The 12,456-nt window shown below is 63.6% G+C and overlaps 3 protein-coding genes and 1 non-coding gene across 5 annotated transcripts; 2 read left to right on the forward strand and 2 right to left on the reverse strand.

Annotated features, from left to right (window-relative positions):
- Positions 1–119: 119 nt before the first annotated feature.
- Positions 120–4,843, forward strand: MAK16 (MAK16 homolog). 2 transcript variants are annotated; one of them, XM_040054419.2, is made up of 10 exons: positions 120–276; positions 604–653; positions 873–982; positions 1,262–1,326; positions 1,863–2,014; positions 2,636–2,690; positions 2,980–3,054; positions 3,320–3,436; positions 3,546–3,602; positions 3,843–4,843. In XM_040054419.2, exons 1-10 carry the CDS (start codon positions 262–264, stop codon positions 4,029–4,031), a joined length of 885 nt encoding a protein of 294 aa, XP_039910353.1. In that variant the 5' UTR covers positions 120–261; the 3' UTR covers positions 4,032–4,843. The 2 variants fall into 2 exon arrangements, with proteins under 2 accessions (XP_039910353.1, XP_039910354.1); XM_040054420.2 differs by having other exon boundaries at positions 142–276; positions 3,320–3,431; positions 3,544–3,602.
- Positions 4,406–8,353, reverse strand: TTI2 (TELO2 interacting protein 2). The gene is made up of 7 exons (XM_040054415.1): positions 7,746–8,353; positions 7,363–7,549; positions 6,361–6,453; positions 5,876–6,060; positions 5,517–5,660; positions 4,938–5,100; positions 4,406–4,527 (listed from the first exon to the last, which is right to left on the reverse strand). Exons 1-7 carry the CDS (start codon positions 8,351–8,353, stop codon positions 4,447–4,449), a joined length of 1,461 nt encoding a protein of 486 aa, XP_039910349.1. The 3' UTR covers positions 4,406–4,446.
- A 530-nt stretch (positions 8,354–8,883) lies between these two features.
- On the forward strand, positions 8,884–8,977 carry LOC120748293 (small nucleolar RNA U13). The gene has a single exon (XR_005699343.1). It is a non-coding gene; the product is annotated as a small nucleolar RNA U13 (small nucleolar RNA).
- An 805-nt stretch (positions 8,978–9,782) lies between these two features.
- On the reverse strand, positions 9,783–12,095 carry RNF122 (ring finger protein 122). Its single transcript, XM_040054417.1, has 5 exons — positions 11,940–12,095; positions 11,250–11,295; positions 11,027–11,068; positions 10,315–10,397; positions 9,783–9,897 (listed from the first exon to the last, which is right to left on the reverse strand). The coding sequence occupies exons 1-5, from the start codon at positions 12,047–12,049 to the stop codon at positions 9,783–9,785; spliced, it is 396 nt and encodes a 131-aa protein (XP_039910351.1). The 5' UTR covers positions 12,050–12,095.
- Positions 12,096–12,456: the final 361 nt, after the last annotated feature.

Consider the following 12,456-nt stretch of genomic DNA (forward strand, 5'->3'; position numbering starts at 1 on the left):
CTGTTTGCGCAAGGCTTTGTTTGATCTCCGCCCTGAGGGGGAGCGGCGGCGGCTCCACGACAGCGCGGCCCGCCCTTTTTTTCCCGCCCTTTTCCCGCCCCCGGGGCCGCTGATCTCGCGAGACTTTGCTCGCCCTGCCCTTTCCTGTAATGGCGGCGCCCTAGACCGCGCGGCCGGGCCCCAGCACCGTCAGTGCCCGCTCTCACCGCCACCACCGGCACCGTCACTCCCGTCTCTGCCACCGCCTCCGCCACCGCCGCCATGCATTCGGACGATGTGAGTCCGAGCGTTCTTTCTGCCCCGTGTCGAACGCCCGCCCCGCCGCAGGGCCCGGCTGTGGCCGCCCCATGTGGCCGGCGGTGCGCTGTCCCCAGCGCGGCTGTGGCTGAGGGAAGCAGAAGCGCCGGGCGGTGGCAATGGGGACCCGGCAGCAGCTCTGCTGTGCCTGCGCTTCTCGGGGCACCGCGCTCTGCCTGCCGGGGGAGCACCGAGAAAACCCCAATGTCTGTGGGGTGTGCCCCGCCAGAGCCCGCCGAGCCGGAGGGGACGTGGGGGCCCGGGTGAGGGGTGTCACCGAGCGTCAGCCGCTGTTTGTCCCCGCAGGTTGTGTGGAGCATGCTGGGGAACAGGCAGTTCTGCTCCTACAAGATGACGTGAGTTTTGGGGGGACGAGGTGGGCTGAGCCCGGTGAGGGGTTTGGGGGGATCCAGCAGGGAAAGGAACGAGAGGGACACGCCTAGGTACCCCCCAAACCCCTCAGTGTCACCTCTGTGCCACCACGCGTGAGAGTCGCAGAGGACGGGGAGAGCTGCGGGAGCAGTGGGGTTTTCCTGCCCTTCCCTCATGAATTCCCTGTCCCCCTTTTTTTCCAGCACCAAAACTCAGAACTTCTGCCGGAACGAGTACAACCTGACGGGGCTGTGCAACCGCTCGTCCTGCCCGCTGGCCAACAGCCAGTACGCCACTGTCCGCGAGGAGAAAGGTGGGAGCAGGGCCAGCGGGGGGAATCCATCCAGGGAAAGGGTGCTCAGGCCTTGGAAAGCGCTGCCCAGGGCGGGTTTGGAGTCCCCATCCCCGCAGGGGTCGTGGCAATGCCTGGATGCGGCACTCGGTACCATGCTCTGGGGATCAAAGGCTGGGTTTAATCTCGGAAGTTTTTTCCGCCCTGGGTGACTGTGGGATCCAGGGATGGTGGATGGCACTGCCTGAGGGCAGCCCAGCTCCGGGCAGCGGCTCAGGGGGATTTGTTCCCTGTTCCCAGGTCGCTGTTATCTCTACATGAAGACCATCGAGCGGGCGGCGTTTCCCCGGCGCCTCTGGGAGCGGGTGAGCTCGGGGACAGGGCAGTGACAGCGGGGACAGGGCTGTGACAATGGAGACAGGGCTGTGACAATGGGGACAGGGCTGTGACAGCGGGGACAGGGCAGTGACAGCGGGGACAGGGCAGTGACAGCGAGGACAGGGCAGTGACAGCAGGGACAGGGCAGTGACAGCGGGGACAGGGCTGTGACAATGGGGACACAGCAGTGACAGTGGTCTGGTGTCCCCACAGAGGGGAGGGACGCTGTCCTTGGCCAAGGGACAGCCCCGAGCTGTGCCAGGGGAGGCTCAGGTCGGACAGCAGCAGGAATTTCTCCATGGAAAGGGTGGTCAGGCGTTGGAGGTGCCCAGGGAGGTTTGGAGTGCCCATCCCTGGAGGTGACCAGGAGGTGGCACTCGGTGCTCAGGGCTGGGGACAAGGTGGGGATGCACCTTGGAGGCCTTCTCCTGAGTGATTCCGTGACTCTGGGAGCGACGCAGCCCCTCCCCAATGTCCCTTTTTTGTCCCGCTATGTCACCCAGCCCTTCCCCTGTCCCCACAGGTGCTGCTGAGCAAGAACTACGAGAAGGCTCTGGAGGAGATCGACGAGAACCTCATCTACTGGCCCCGCTTCATCCGGCACAAGTGCAAGCAGAGGTTCACCAAGATCACGCAGTACCTGATCCGCATCCGCAAGCTGACCCTCAAGAGACAGTAAGGGACAGGGCAGTGACCACAGCACCGACCACTGCTGGCTTCTGGAGCCGCTGCCCCTCTCCTGAGCTGCTGGCACACGGAGCTGCTGCCCGTTTTCCTCAGGGGTTTTGGATGGGTCTGACGTGGATGCGCTGCAGGAATCCCCTGTGTGAATGTGCTGAGCTGGAAGGGACCCACAGCGATCACTGATCCCAAATCCTGGCCCTGCACAGACGCCCCAGCAACCCCAGCTGGGAGCAGTGTCCATCCTGGAGCTCTGGCAGCTGCGGGGCCGTGCCCATTCCTTGGAGAGCCTGGGCAGTGCCAGCAGCCTCTGGGGGAAAAACCTTTTCCCTAAAATCCCACCTGACCCTGCCCTGACACAGCTCCAGCCACTCCCTGCTGCTGTCCCTGTGCCAGAGAGCAGAGATCAGCGCTGTCCCTCAGGAGGAGCTGCTGCAGGTGCCCTCAGCTGCTCCTCCAGACCCTTCCTGTCCTCTGGACAAACTCTGACAGCTTTAGACCTTCCTTATCTGATCCTGAGGCACCCACAAGTGCCCCCAGGACATTCCAGACCTTTGGAACGCTCCAGCTGCTGGCTGTTGCTGCCAGAGGCTGTGAGATTGCTGTTCCCTGCAGGAGGAAGCTGGTCCCGCTGCGCAGGAAGATCGAGAGGCGCGAGAACAGGAGAGAGGTAAGGACAGCTCTGTGTCACCTCCTGTCCCCAGTGACTGTCCCTGTGTCACCTCCTGTCCCCAAGGACAGCTCTGTGTCACCTCCTGTCCCCAATGACTGCCCCTGTGTCACCTCCTGTTCCCAAGAACTGCCCCATGTCACCTCCTGTCCCCAGTGACTGTCCCTGTGTCACCTCCTGTCCCCAGTGACTGTCCCTGTGTCACCTCCTGTCCCCACGTCTGCCCCGTGTCACCTCCTGCCACCACCCGTGTCCCCTCGGCCTCACACCGCTGCTCTGTGTTCCCCAGGAGAAAGCCCTGATCGCCGCCCAGCTGGACAACGCCATCGAGAAGGAGCTGCTGGAGAGGCTGAAGCAGGACACGGTGAGGGCTCACTGTGCCTCTTTGGGGTGCCTGGCTCCCCAAAACACACCAGGGCTGCTCTCACCTGTGCACAGAGAACCCCAAAACACACCAGGGCTGCTCTGCACAGGGAGCCCCAAAACACCAGGGCTGCTCTCATCTCTGCAGGAGTGTGGGGTCAGACTTGGGAAGGGCAGATCCACACCTCAGTCTGAGGCTGCTTTCAGTGCCCTCAAAGTCCCATCTTTCTCCTGTGGCTTACGGAAAATCCCGATTTCCCTTTCAGTACGGAGACATTTACAACTTCCCCATCCACGCCTTTGACAAGGCACTCCAGCAGCAAGATGCAGAGAGCGAGAGCGAGTCGGAGGCAGAGAGGGAAGAGGATGATGATGATGATGAGGTAAAAGCTTCCAGCCCTGCTCCTTCCTGCTGGCTGAGAACAGCTCAGGAACACCTTGTGGTGGCTCCGTCACGCTGCTGTGCTCAGTCCGTGCCTCTGTTCCTTGCAGGACGTGGATAAAAGGGAGTTTGTGGAAGCAGAGGACAGCGAGCTCAGCGACTTTGAGGTGGGTGAAGCACCAGGTGCAAACTGAGGCTGAGCTGCCTGGGCACCTGCACCCTTGGGGATGGGTAAGGGGCAGCAAAATCAGAGCTGTGGAGGAGAATTGTCCAGGGGGAGCCCAGCCCAGCTCCTCTGGAGCCAGGGATTGTGGAATGGGAGCGTACTCGAGGGGATTTTGGGGAAGGAGGAGGTTTGGTTGCGCAGCCTGCTGTGACATCACTCTGGTCACTCGATTCTTCCTCAGGACATGGATAAGTTGGAGACAAGCAGTGAAGAGGAGCAGGAAGAGGAGGAAGAAGTAGAGAAGAAAGCCTCGCACTCCAAATCTAAAGGGAAAACGCCCCTGAAGGGCCCAGCCAGGAGAAAACGTCCCTACCTTGAGATCGAGTACGAGGAGGAGACAGAGCCCAGCGCCAAGACAAAAGCAGCCTGAGCCCTCCCTGCGCTGACTGACAGAACTCCAGATGTGTCACCAGACCCCAGCACGTGTCACCCACCTCCCAGCCCTGTGCTGGACCCTCAGGAGCTCCTGCTTCGACACTGCGCACGTTTCCTGCAGGAACTGCGGGGTTTCTGTCCCTGAGCCCGGGAAATTGCAGCGAGTTTGTACAACTGGGTGAGCCCAGCTCCCACCTCCTCTGCAACCACAAAAAGCTCAGCCCAGACCCTGCTCTCCAGGCAGGGCCCTGGCCTGGGGGGCTCTGCCCCAAGGCTGGAGAAACCTCTGGGGGCACTTGGCTGTGTCTGGGGGAGCTGCAGGGCTCGCAGGTGGGACAAGAACGACAGGACTCTTCAATAAATACAACGATTTTACTGTACAAAAGGGGCTGAGAGCAGTGTCAGGCACCTCAGGCGCTCTCCTGCACCTTCCTGAGGCATTCCCTCACCCGGTTCTCCTCACAGCTGCTGTGCACCCCTTCCAGCAGCACCTGCAGGGAGAGAAGTGGTGTTCCCGGTGCCGTGGCACTCGGATCTGGTGTCACCCACCCTTCCCCAGTGCCCTGGCACTCTGTTCTGGTGTCACCCACCCTCTGCCAGTGCCGTGGCACTCGGATCCGGTGTCACCCACCCTCTCCCAGTGCCGTGGCACTCGGATCCGGTGTCACCCACCCTCTCCCAGTGCCGTGGCACTCGGATCCGGTGTCACCCACCCTCTCCCAGTGCCGTGGCACTCTGTTCTGGTGTCACCCACCCTCTCCCCATGCCCTGCTGGAGCAGAGCACAGGCTGACCCCATCAAGTTATCCATCCTTACAGATGCTGGGGAAGGGGGGGACGTTCCCAGTCCTGCTGGCCCCAGAGGGAAGGGGCTGTGCAGGCAGCAGGGAGCCCTGGCTCACCTTCACGCGGCCCTGGGAGCAGCGGTCCAGCAGCACCAGGCACTGCGTGGCCCCGCGCAGCAGGGCGGCTCTGACGGGCTCGGGGCTCGGGCCCCGCTCCGTGTGAACGTCCCAGAGCAGCCTCAGCAGCGCCTTGAGCAGCACGGGGAGCCTGCAGGGCATCCTGCGAGGGAAACGGCTCGTCCCAAACCTTCCCCAGGCAGGGCACAGCACAGGATTGGTGCCGGGAAAGCCCCGGACACGCAGGAAGCTCGGGAGGGGGCTGGGAATGCTGTCACTGCACAGCCCAGTGCACAGCACAGCCTTCACCCCACACTGGCTGAATTTATGCTTTTGGAACTAGCACAGGATGGATCAAAATGAGGAGCCAGCTGCATTGTGGAGCCAGGTTTTGCAGTAGTGCCAGCCGAGTACTTCCTGGGACAGATTTTCCCTTAGGGAGAATTCAGGGCCTTTTCCTCAAAAAAAAAAAGTAACTGGCTCCTTTAAAGTGGAAACATTCAGGATAAGAATGAAACACTGATGTCAGGAGAGGCTTCCAGGACAGCATTTCTGCGTGTAATCCCCCCAGAGAGGTACCTGGGCCAGGCGTGCTCGATGGTGCACTGCAGAGTCTCCAGGATTCCCAGCCTGGCCTTTTCCTCGGGGCCATCAGAGACCTCCAGGTAGCCCAGGATGACTCTCTCCAGCCTCTTCAGGTGCCTCACGATGAGGATGCCGAGTCTGGAGGCACAAACACCCCATGAGGAGGGAGGACAGATATACCCTTGGACCCCAAAAACACACCCTGAGGTGGGAGCTTACCCTTGGATACCAAGCCCAGGGTCCCAGGCACAGCTCACACCCTCTCAGGAAGGTGGGCAGGGTCCCAGGCACAGCTCCCACCCTCTCAGGAAGGTGGGCAGAGCCCCCGGGTGTCCCTGTCCCCTCAGTCTCACCTGGTGACAAAGGCTGGCAGGGTCCCTGCGTAGACCCTACGCAAGGCCAGGCGATGCTCGGCCTCCATGTGGGTCAGCACCAGCTGCAGCACCTGGTCCCAGGGGGAGGTGGCTCTGCCGTGGCCCTGGTGCCGCTGGCATCGCTCCAGCACGGGCAGCAGGTCCAGCAGGCACAGCAGCACTGCCTGGTTTGGGGACACGTGGGGAATCTGAGCTCGTGTTCTCTCCAAAAAAACAAATCCCAACCCTGCGGCCACCCACGGCCGAGCTGAGTGCTTCGAACCCGCTCCCTGCCCGCCTGGAACGGGGCAGGACGCAAGAGCTCTTCCCTCTGTGATCATTTCCTGGAATCTACCGAGTCGCTTTGTGTCACAGGCTGGTGACAGCCTGGCTGGGCTGTGACAGGGAATGGGCTCAGCTCCTGCACGGAGCCGAGGGGCTGCCACCGCCCCAGGGCACCCCAAACCCGCCTGCAGCCGTCCTACCTGGATCAGAGGCGCCTCCCGCGAGTAGAGGTGGTTGTAGAGGGCGTGGAACACCACCTGGGCCCGGTTGAACTGGCACAGATCCGCTCCTGGCTGCAACAACACAGGGCAGGACCCACGGTCACTGCTGGGCAGCACAAAACCTACGGGAAGCCTTCCCAAAGTCTGGGAGGTGTGAGGAGCTCACAAACTAACTAACACGGTCACTGCTGGGCAGCACAAAACCTATGGAAAGCCTTCCCAAAGTCTGGGAGGTGTGAGGAGCTCACAAACTAACTAACACGGTCACTGCTGGGCAGCACAAAACCTACGGGAAGCCTTCCCAAAGTCTGGGAGGTGTGAGGAGCTAATAAACAGCAGGACCCACAGTCACTGCTGGGCAGCACAAAACCTATGGAAAGCCTTCCCAAAGCCTGGGAGGTGTGAGGAACAGCTCCAACCCTGCCCTGCAGCAGGGAGAGAAGTCAGGAATGCCTGCCTGCATTCTGCTCCTGGACTGTGCTGTCTGCAGCACAGAGGTCACCTCTGCTTTTAGTTAGTTTTCAGTTAGCTGAGGCAAAGAAGTGCCCTGGACTGTTTCTTTGGTTTTCTCTCTTTTTCTTGGGAGTGTTTAAACCTGCTCTGGACTGACTGATTTATATTTTCCCAGACCAGTTCGGGAAGGGAGCATTTGAGTTTGCTTTCCAGAGGGACCCCACTGGGAGGTTTTCTCCCAAATTGTACCCTAAACCAGGACACTGACCCACACCAGGGAATGGCTGGAGCAGGGTCAGGTTGGATTTTAGGGAAAGGTTCTTCCCCCAGGGAACAGGCACGGCCCCGAGGCTGCCGGAGCTCCAGGAAACGCTCTCAGGGATGGATTGTTGGGGTGTCTGTGCAGGGCCAGGGGAGGGTCTCTGATCCCTGCGGGTCCCTGCCAGCTCAGGACATTGTGTGGCTGACCCTCCCTCCGCACAACGCCCGCAGAGGGCTGCGAGCTCTGCCCTGTCCTGCCTCCCTCACCACGTTGAGGACGATGTGGTGCAGGCAGCGCACGCCCAGCACTTTGTTCTCCTCCTGGAAGTCATCGGAGAGCAGCAGCGCGGGCGGCAGGACCCGCTCCAGGTGCGGGCACAGCCAGGGCCGGCCGACGCGGAGCAGGGCCCAGGAGAACACGTCCTTGGAGGCAGGGTTACGCTTCCAGGTGTCTCTGGAGAGGCAAGGGCAGCTCAGGGAACGCACTCCAGGCTCTCGGCCGGCAGCAAGCTGTGGCAATCAACCCCCAACACTTTCCACTGCTGGGCATTTGCAAAGCTCCTGGTTTCACATTTATCATCTCTTGAGCCTCAGCTGTTTCCCGCTGTTTCCTACAGAGACCCTCCAAACACGCCACACTCCCCACTCACTTGGTTAACTCCTGCTTCAGGAGCCCCATCACTGCTCCAAATCTTCCTTCCTCATCCCCCTCCTTTCCCCGCAGGAATTCCTCCACGGACCCGCAGCCCGCGGCCTGGACCAGCCTCTCCAGCAGCTCCCGAGCCACCGCCCGACTCCTCTCCGTGGTCCAGCGCCTCGGCTCTTTGTGCGTGACGGCGAAGATGAACGCGTGTCCCAGCACCGGCCGCGCCGCGGCCGTCCCCAGCGCTCGCTGGCCGCCGGCAGCTTCCATCTTCCGCAGGAGCAGCAGGAACGCGGCACCGACGCGCTCCGCCCGCTCCGCCACCGCCGCCGGCGCCGCGTCCTGCCCGGGGGGCTCGGCCCCGTCCGCCTCCCGGCGCGGAGGGGCCGCGGAGCGGCTCAGAGCCGCCGCCAGCTCGCCCAGGGCCGCGGGGCCGGCCGAGCCCAGCAGCCAGCGCGGATCCGCCGCCTCCAGCAGCGCCTCCAGCTCCCGCAGCGCTCCGGGCTCGGGCAGCGCCAGCCGCGCCCGCAGCAGCGCCTGCTCCGCACAGGGAGCGGCGGGAGGGGGCTGCGGCTGCCCGGGACCCCGCTCCGGGCTCGGGCCGCTGCTCTCCATGGCCTGAGAGCGGCCGCTGCCCGGACTGAAACCCGGCTACAGGCACATGGATGCGGGCAGCAGCGCCCTGGGGGGAGCGGGGAGCCGCGGGACACCGCAGAGACCCCCTCAGAGACCCCTGAGCATCCCCGGGAAGCCTCAGAGACCCCCGGAACCCCCTCAGAGAGCCCCCGGGACACCGCAGAGACCCCCGGAACCCCCTCAGAGAGCCCCGAGCTTCCGCCGGTCCCGGCACCGCAGCACCACGCGCGCGAACTGTCGCAAAGCCTCCCCCGGCTGCCGTAAAGCCGACGGCGAAGGGGGCGTGGCTCCGCGTGAATAAATTAGCATGGCTAATTAACGGCCGCGGAGCGCGGCGGAGCGGCGGCGCGGCGCGGAGAGGAGGGGAACGGGGACGGGAGGAGCGGGCAGAAGGGTTTGCAGGGGGTTAAAGAAGAGATAGGCAGGGCTGGCTGTGGGACAGCGGATGTCGCCGTGGCTTGCACAGCAGTGGCGCGGGGGTAGGGCGGGGCGCGGCGGCCATCGCCGCGATCCTTCCGGTTCATGGAAATGATGAATGGGAGCGGCACGCGGCTGCGTGACGTGTGCGCCCTGCGTTACGACACGGCACAGTCCCATCTGACCGCCGGGGGGTCCTGACGTCATCCTGACGTCACTTTTCCTGACACGTGTTAAAAACAGCCGAGTGTCAAAGCTGGGGAGGTGTAGGAGTCCTGTGATGTCACTGCTTACATCATCTTTGTGGGGTGGGAGGTGGTGGGTGATCATCCCTGTGATGTCACTTTCACATATCATATCCTCGTGGGGTGTGAAGTGCCTGTGATGTCACTGTCACATACCACATCATCCTTGTGGGGTGTGAGGTGCCTGTGATGTCACTGTCACATCTGACGTCATCCTCGTGGGCTGTGAGGTGCCCTGTGATCATCCCTGTGATGTCACTGTCACATATCACATCATCCTCGTGGGGTGTGAGGTGCCTGTGATGTCACTGTCACATCTGACGTCATCCTCGTGGTGGGCGATCGTCCCTGTGCTGCGTCCCCTGACCCACAGCTCAGCCGGGCTAAGAAATCACCCATTTAATCATTTTTTTTTACACAAAACTGTACAACTCCTCTGCCCCGTGAGGGGCTCGGGTATAAAAATAACTCTGTGCAGCAAACGGGGGGTGGGGGGGACCCCCACCCTGGGTGGGACCCCCCCCCTCACCCTGGGGCTCAGCTTCCCGCAGGGAATTCCAGCCTGTCCCGGCTCCGTGGGGAGCGACAAACCCCAGAACGAGCCGCGGCTTTTGGCGTCAAAACCCCGGATCCTCTCGGAGGCTCCCGGGGGAGGCGGGGCGGGCGATGCCGGGCGGTCCCGCGGTGGGTCCCGATGGATCCCGATGGATCCCGATGGATCCCGCAGGATGCGCAGCGGGGCGGGCTCACACCAGCTCGTCCAGGAGGGTCCCGATGCCGGCTCGGGGCTGCCCCGGCCCCGCCGTGGGTTTGTTGCACATGGGGCACACGCAGCGCACCTCCAGCCACTTCAGCACGCACCTGCGGGCACCAGCGATGCGGGAATGCTGATCCGCGCAGGGAATTCTCCGATCCCCGCAGGGAATTCTCCGATCCCCGCAGGGAATTCTCCGATCCCCGCAGGGAATTCCACGCTCCCCGCAGGGAATTCCACACTCCCCGCAGGGAATTCTCCGATCCCCGCAGGGAATTCCACGCTCCCCGCAGGGAATTCTCCGATCCCCGCAGGGAATTCCACGCTCCCCGCAGGGCATCCTCCGATCCCCGCAGGGAATTCCACACTCCCCGCAGGGAATTCTCCGATCCCCGCAGGGAATTCTCCGATCCCCGCAGGGAATTCTCCGATCCCAGCAGGGAATTCCACGCTCCCCGCAGGGAATTCTCCGATCCCCGCAGGGAATTCCACGCTCCCCGTCCCGCCCCGCCGGCCGCACTCACTTTCTGTGGAAGGCGTGCTGGCACGGCAGCACCCCCAGCTCCTCCTTCAGCCGAAAATCCTCCAGGCAGACGGCGCAGGTCTGCTGTGGGAGGTGAGACGGCGCCCGAGGGCGGGTGTGAACGTGGGGGACGCGCCGGAAATGCCAGGGCTCGGGAAATCCCGGGATTTCCAGCCCAGTCCTCAAACAACCCGCGGGGACGGGGAATTCCCTCCCGATCCGGGCCCAAACAACCCCACATGGCGTCCCCAGCCCTGGGACGTGTCCCGAGGGTTATCCCGGTCCATCCCAGCCCTGGGACGTGTCCCGGGGGTTATCCCGGTCCATCCCAGCCCTGGGACGTGTCCCGAGGGTTATCCCGGTCCATCCCAGCCCTGGGACGTGTCCCGAGGGTTATCCCGGTCCATCCCAGCCCTGGGACGTGTCCCGGGGGTTATCCCGGTCCATCCCAGCCCTGGGATGTGTCCCGAGGGTTATCCCGGTCCATCCCAGCCCTGGGACGTGTCCCAGGGGTTATCCAGGTCCATCCCAGCCCTGGGATGTGTCCCGAGGGTTATCCCGGTCCATCCCAGCCCTGGGATGTGTCCCGAGGGTTATCCCGGTCCATCCCAGCCCTGGGATGTGTCCCGAGGGTTATCCCGGTCCATCCCAGCCCTGGGAGCTGTCCCGGGGGTTATCCCGGTCCATCCCCGGCCCGAGCCGGTCCCGCTCACCCCGTGCACGTTCAGCCTGCGGGCATCGCCTCTCAAAACCACCTGAGGGAGAGAAGGAGGGGCAGGATTTCACACCGGGATCTCGCCCCGCGAGGAGCTGAAGGAAGCCCGGGGGGCTCCGGGCAGGGGCTCCGGGCAGGATCCAGCGCTGTTGGAACGCGCAGGGTCTGTCCCCGCTGTGTCCCCGCTCACCCCAGCCCAGCCCAGCCCGGCCCGGCTTTACCTCCTTGTAGCCGAAGCGCTCGCTCTGCGCCTGGTGCCGCAGTTTGCTGGGGCAGGGAGAGAAAGGCACCGTCGGGTTGGCAGCCAAAAACAGGCGGGAGGCCCCTGAGGCCGAGGGGAACGAGACCGCCCCTCCTTCGCTCCTTCCCTCCCTCCCTCCTTCCTTCCTTCCCTCCCTCCCTCCTTCCCTCCTTCCCTCCCGGGGTTTGGGATCGGCGGCTCCGTTCGTGCCGGATCGTCCCGAGCTGTCCGGAGCGGAGCTGGCAGCGGAGTTTGTTCGCCTTTGGAAATCGTTCCCAGCGCAGGAAAAGCCGGATTTCCAGCGGGCAGCTCCCGGCCCCGCCGTGACCTCGGCCGGGGAAAGGCGCCGGGCACAGAACCGCGGGGATGAGCGGCGAGGCACGGCCGCTCCTCCAGCCCCGGCCCCAAACCGCGCTCCCAAAAACGGCTAAGGGGCGCAGGGGACGGCGCAGGGCAGGAGCAGCGGCTGCAGCCTCGGCTTTGGGGCTCAATAGAGCCCGGAGAGCAGGGAGAGGCAAATCCTCGCTCCTGCCAGCGCCGCACAGCCTCGCACGCTCCCTGGAGAACGGGAGCCCCGTCCTGCTCTCCCTGTTCCGGCCGGGTCCGTCCCTGCTTTCCTGGGACAGAACAGCGCCCGGGAACGCGCGGGGACACCGAGCCCCCGGCTCACCTGATGAAGTAGCAGCAGAAGACGAGGCTGAGCACCAAGATGAAGACGCCGGTGCCGAAAATGACCGTGTAGATGTTGAGGGTCGGGCCCTGGAGGGTGGAGGGTGGCATGGTGCAGGCTTTAGTGGGGTGAATCAGCCCCAGGCCGCAGGAGCACCCTTGGGGGGAAGAAGAGAAATTCGGCCTTCAGCTGTTAAAAATGTGAGAGCAGAGAGAGCCTGGGCTGACTCCATCCCCTCCGGAGTTCGCCAAATGGGCAAAAAGCAGCGCTGAGAAATCCTCCTGCGTCCAGGGAGTGGAGATGGAGACGGAAGGGGAGCAGCCCCGCTCCAGCAGCTGCATTCCCACATTCTCCGGCAGCACCCCCGGTGGGATCCGGGCAGCTGGGGGAGCAGGAGGCGCCGCTCTGCCAGGAGAGGCTCTGCCTGTGCCTCAGTTCCTCAGTTCCCAGGAGAGGCTCTGCCTGTACCTCAGTGCCTCAGTTCCCAGGAGAGGCTCTGCCTGTGCCTCAGTTCCTC

The sequence above is a fragment of the Hirundo rustica genome, unplaced genomic scaffold, assembly GCF_015227805.2.
Source record: "Hirundo rustica isolate bHirRus1 unplaced genomic scaffold, bHirRus1.pri.v3 unplaced_BUSCO_360487at7742, whole genome shotgun sequence".
NCBI lineage: Eukaryota > Metazoa > Chordata > Aves > Passeriformes > Hirundinidae > Hirundo > Hirundo rustica.

Bases quoted from the DNA above. Each gene is read 5' to 3' on its own strand.
- MAK16 (XM_040054419.2), top strand. The intron at 3,437-3,545 runs GTAAAAGCTTCC...TGTTCCTTGCAG, and splicing joins AGGATGATGATGATGATGAG to GACGTGGATAAAAGGGAGTT. The intron at 3,603-3,842 runs GTGGGTGAAGCA...ATTCTTCCTCAG, and splicing joins GCGAGCTCAGCGACTTTGAG to GACATGGATAAGTTGGAGAC.
- TTI2 (XM_040054415.1), bottom strand. From the start codon at position 8,353: ATGGAGAGCAGCGGCCCGAGCCCGGAGCGGGGTCCCGGGCAGCCGCAG. The intron at 7,550-7,745 runs GTGAGTGGGGAG...TTGCCTCTCCAG, and splicing joins CTGAAGCAGGAGTTAACCAA to AGACACCTGGAAGCGTAACC. The intron at 5,101-5,516 runs GTACCTCTCTGG...TTTCCCTCGCAG, and splicing joins ATCGAGCACGCCTGGCCCAG to GATGCCCTGCAGGCTCCCCG.
- RNF122 (XM_040054417.1), bottom strand. From the start codon at position 12,049: ATGCCACCCTCCACCCTCCAGGGCCCGACCCTCAACATCTACACGGTC. The intron at 11,296-11,939 runs GTGAGCCGGGGG...TCCCTGCCCCAG, and splicing joins TTCTGCTGCTACTTCATCAG to CAAACTGCGGCACCAGGCGC. The intron at 9,898-10,314 runs GTGAGTGCGGCC...TGGTGCCCGCAG, and splicing joins CAGCACGCCTTCCACAGAAA to GTGCGTGCTGAAGTGGCTGG.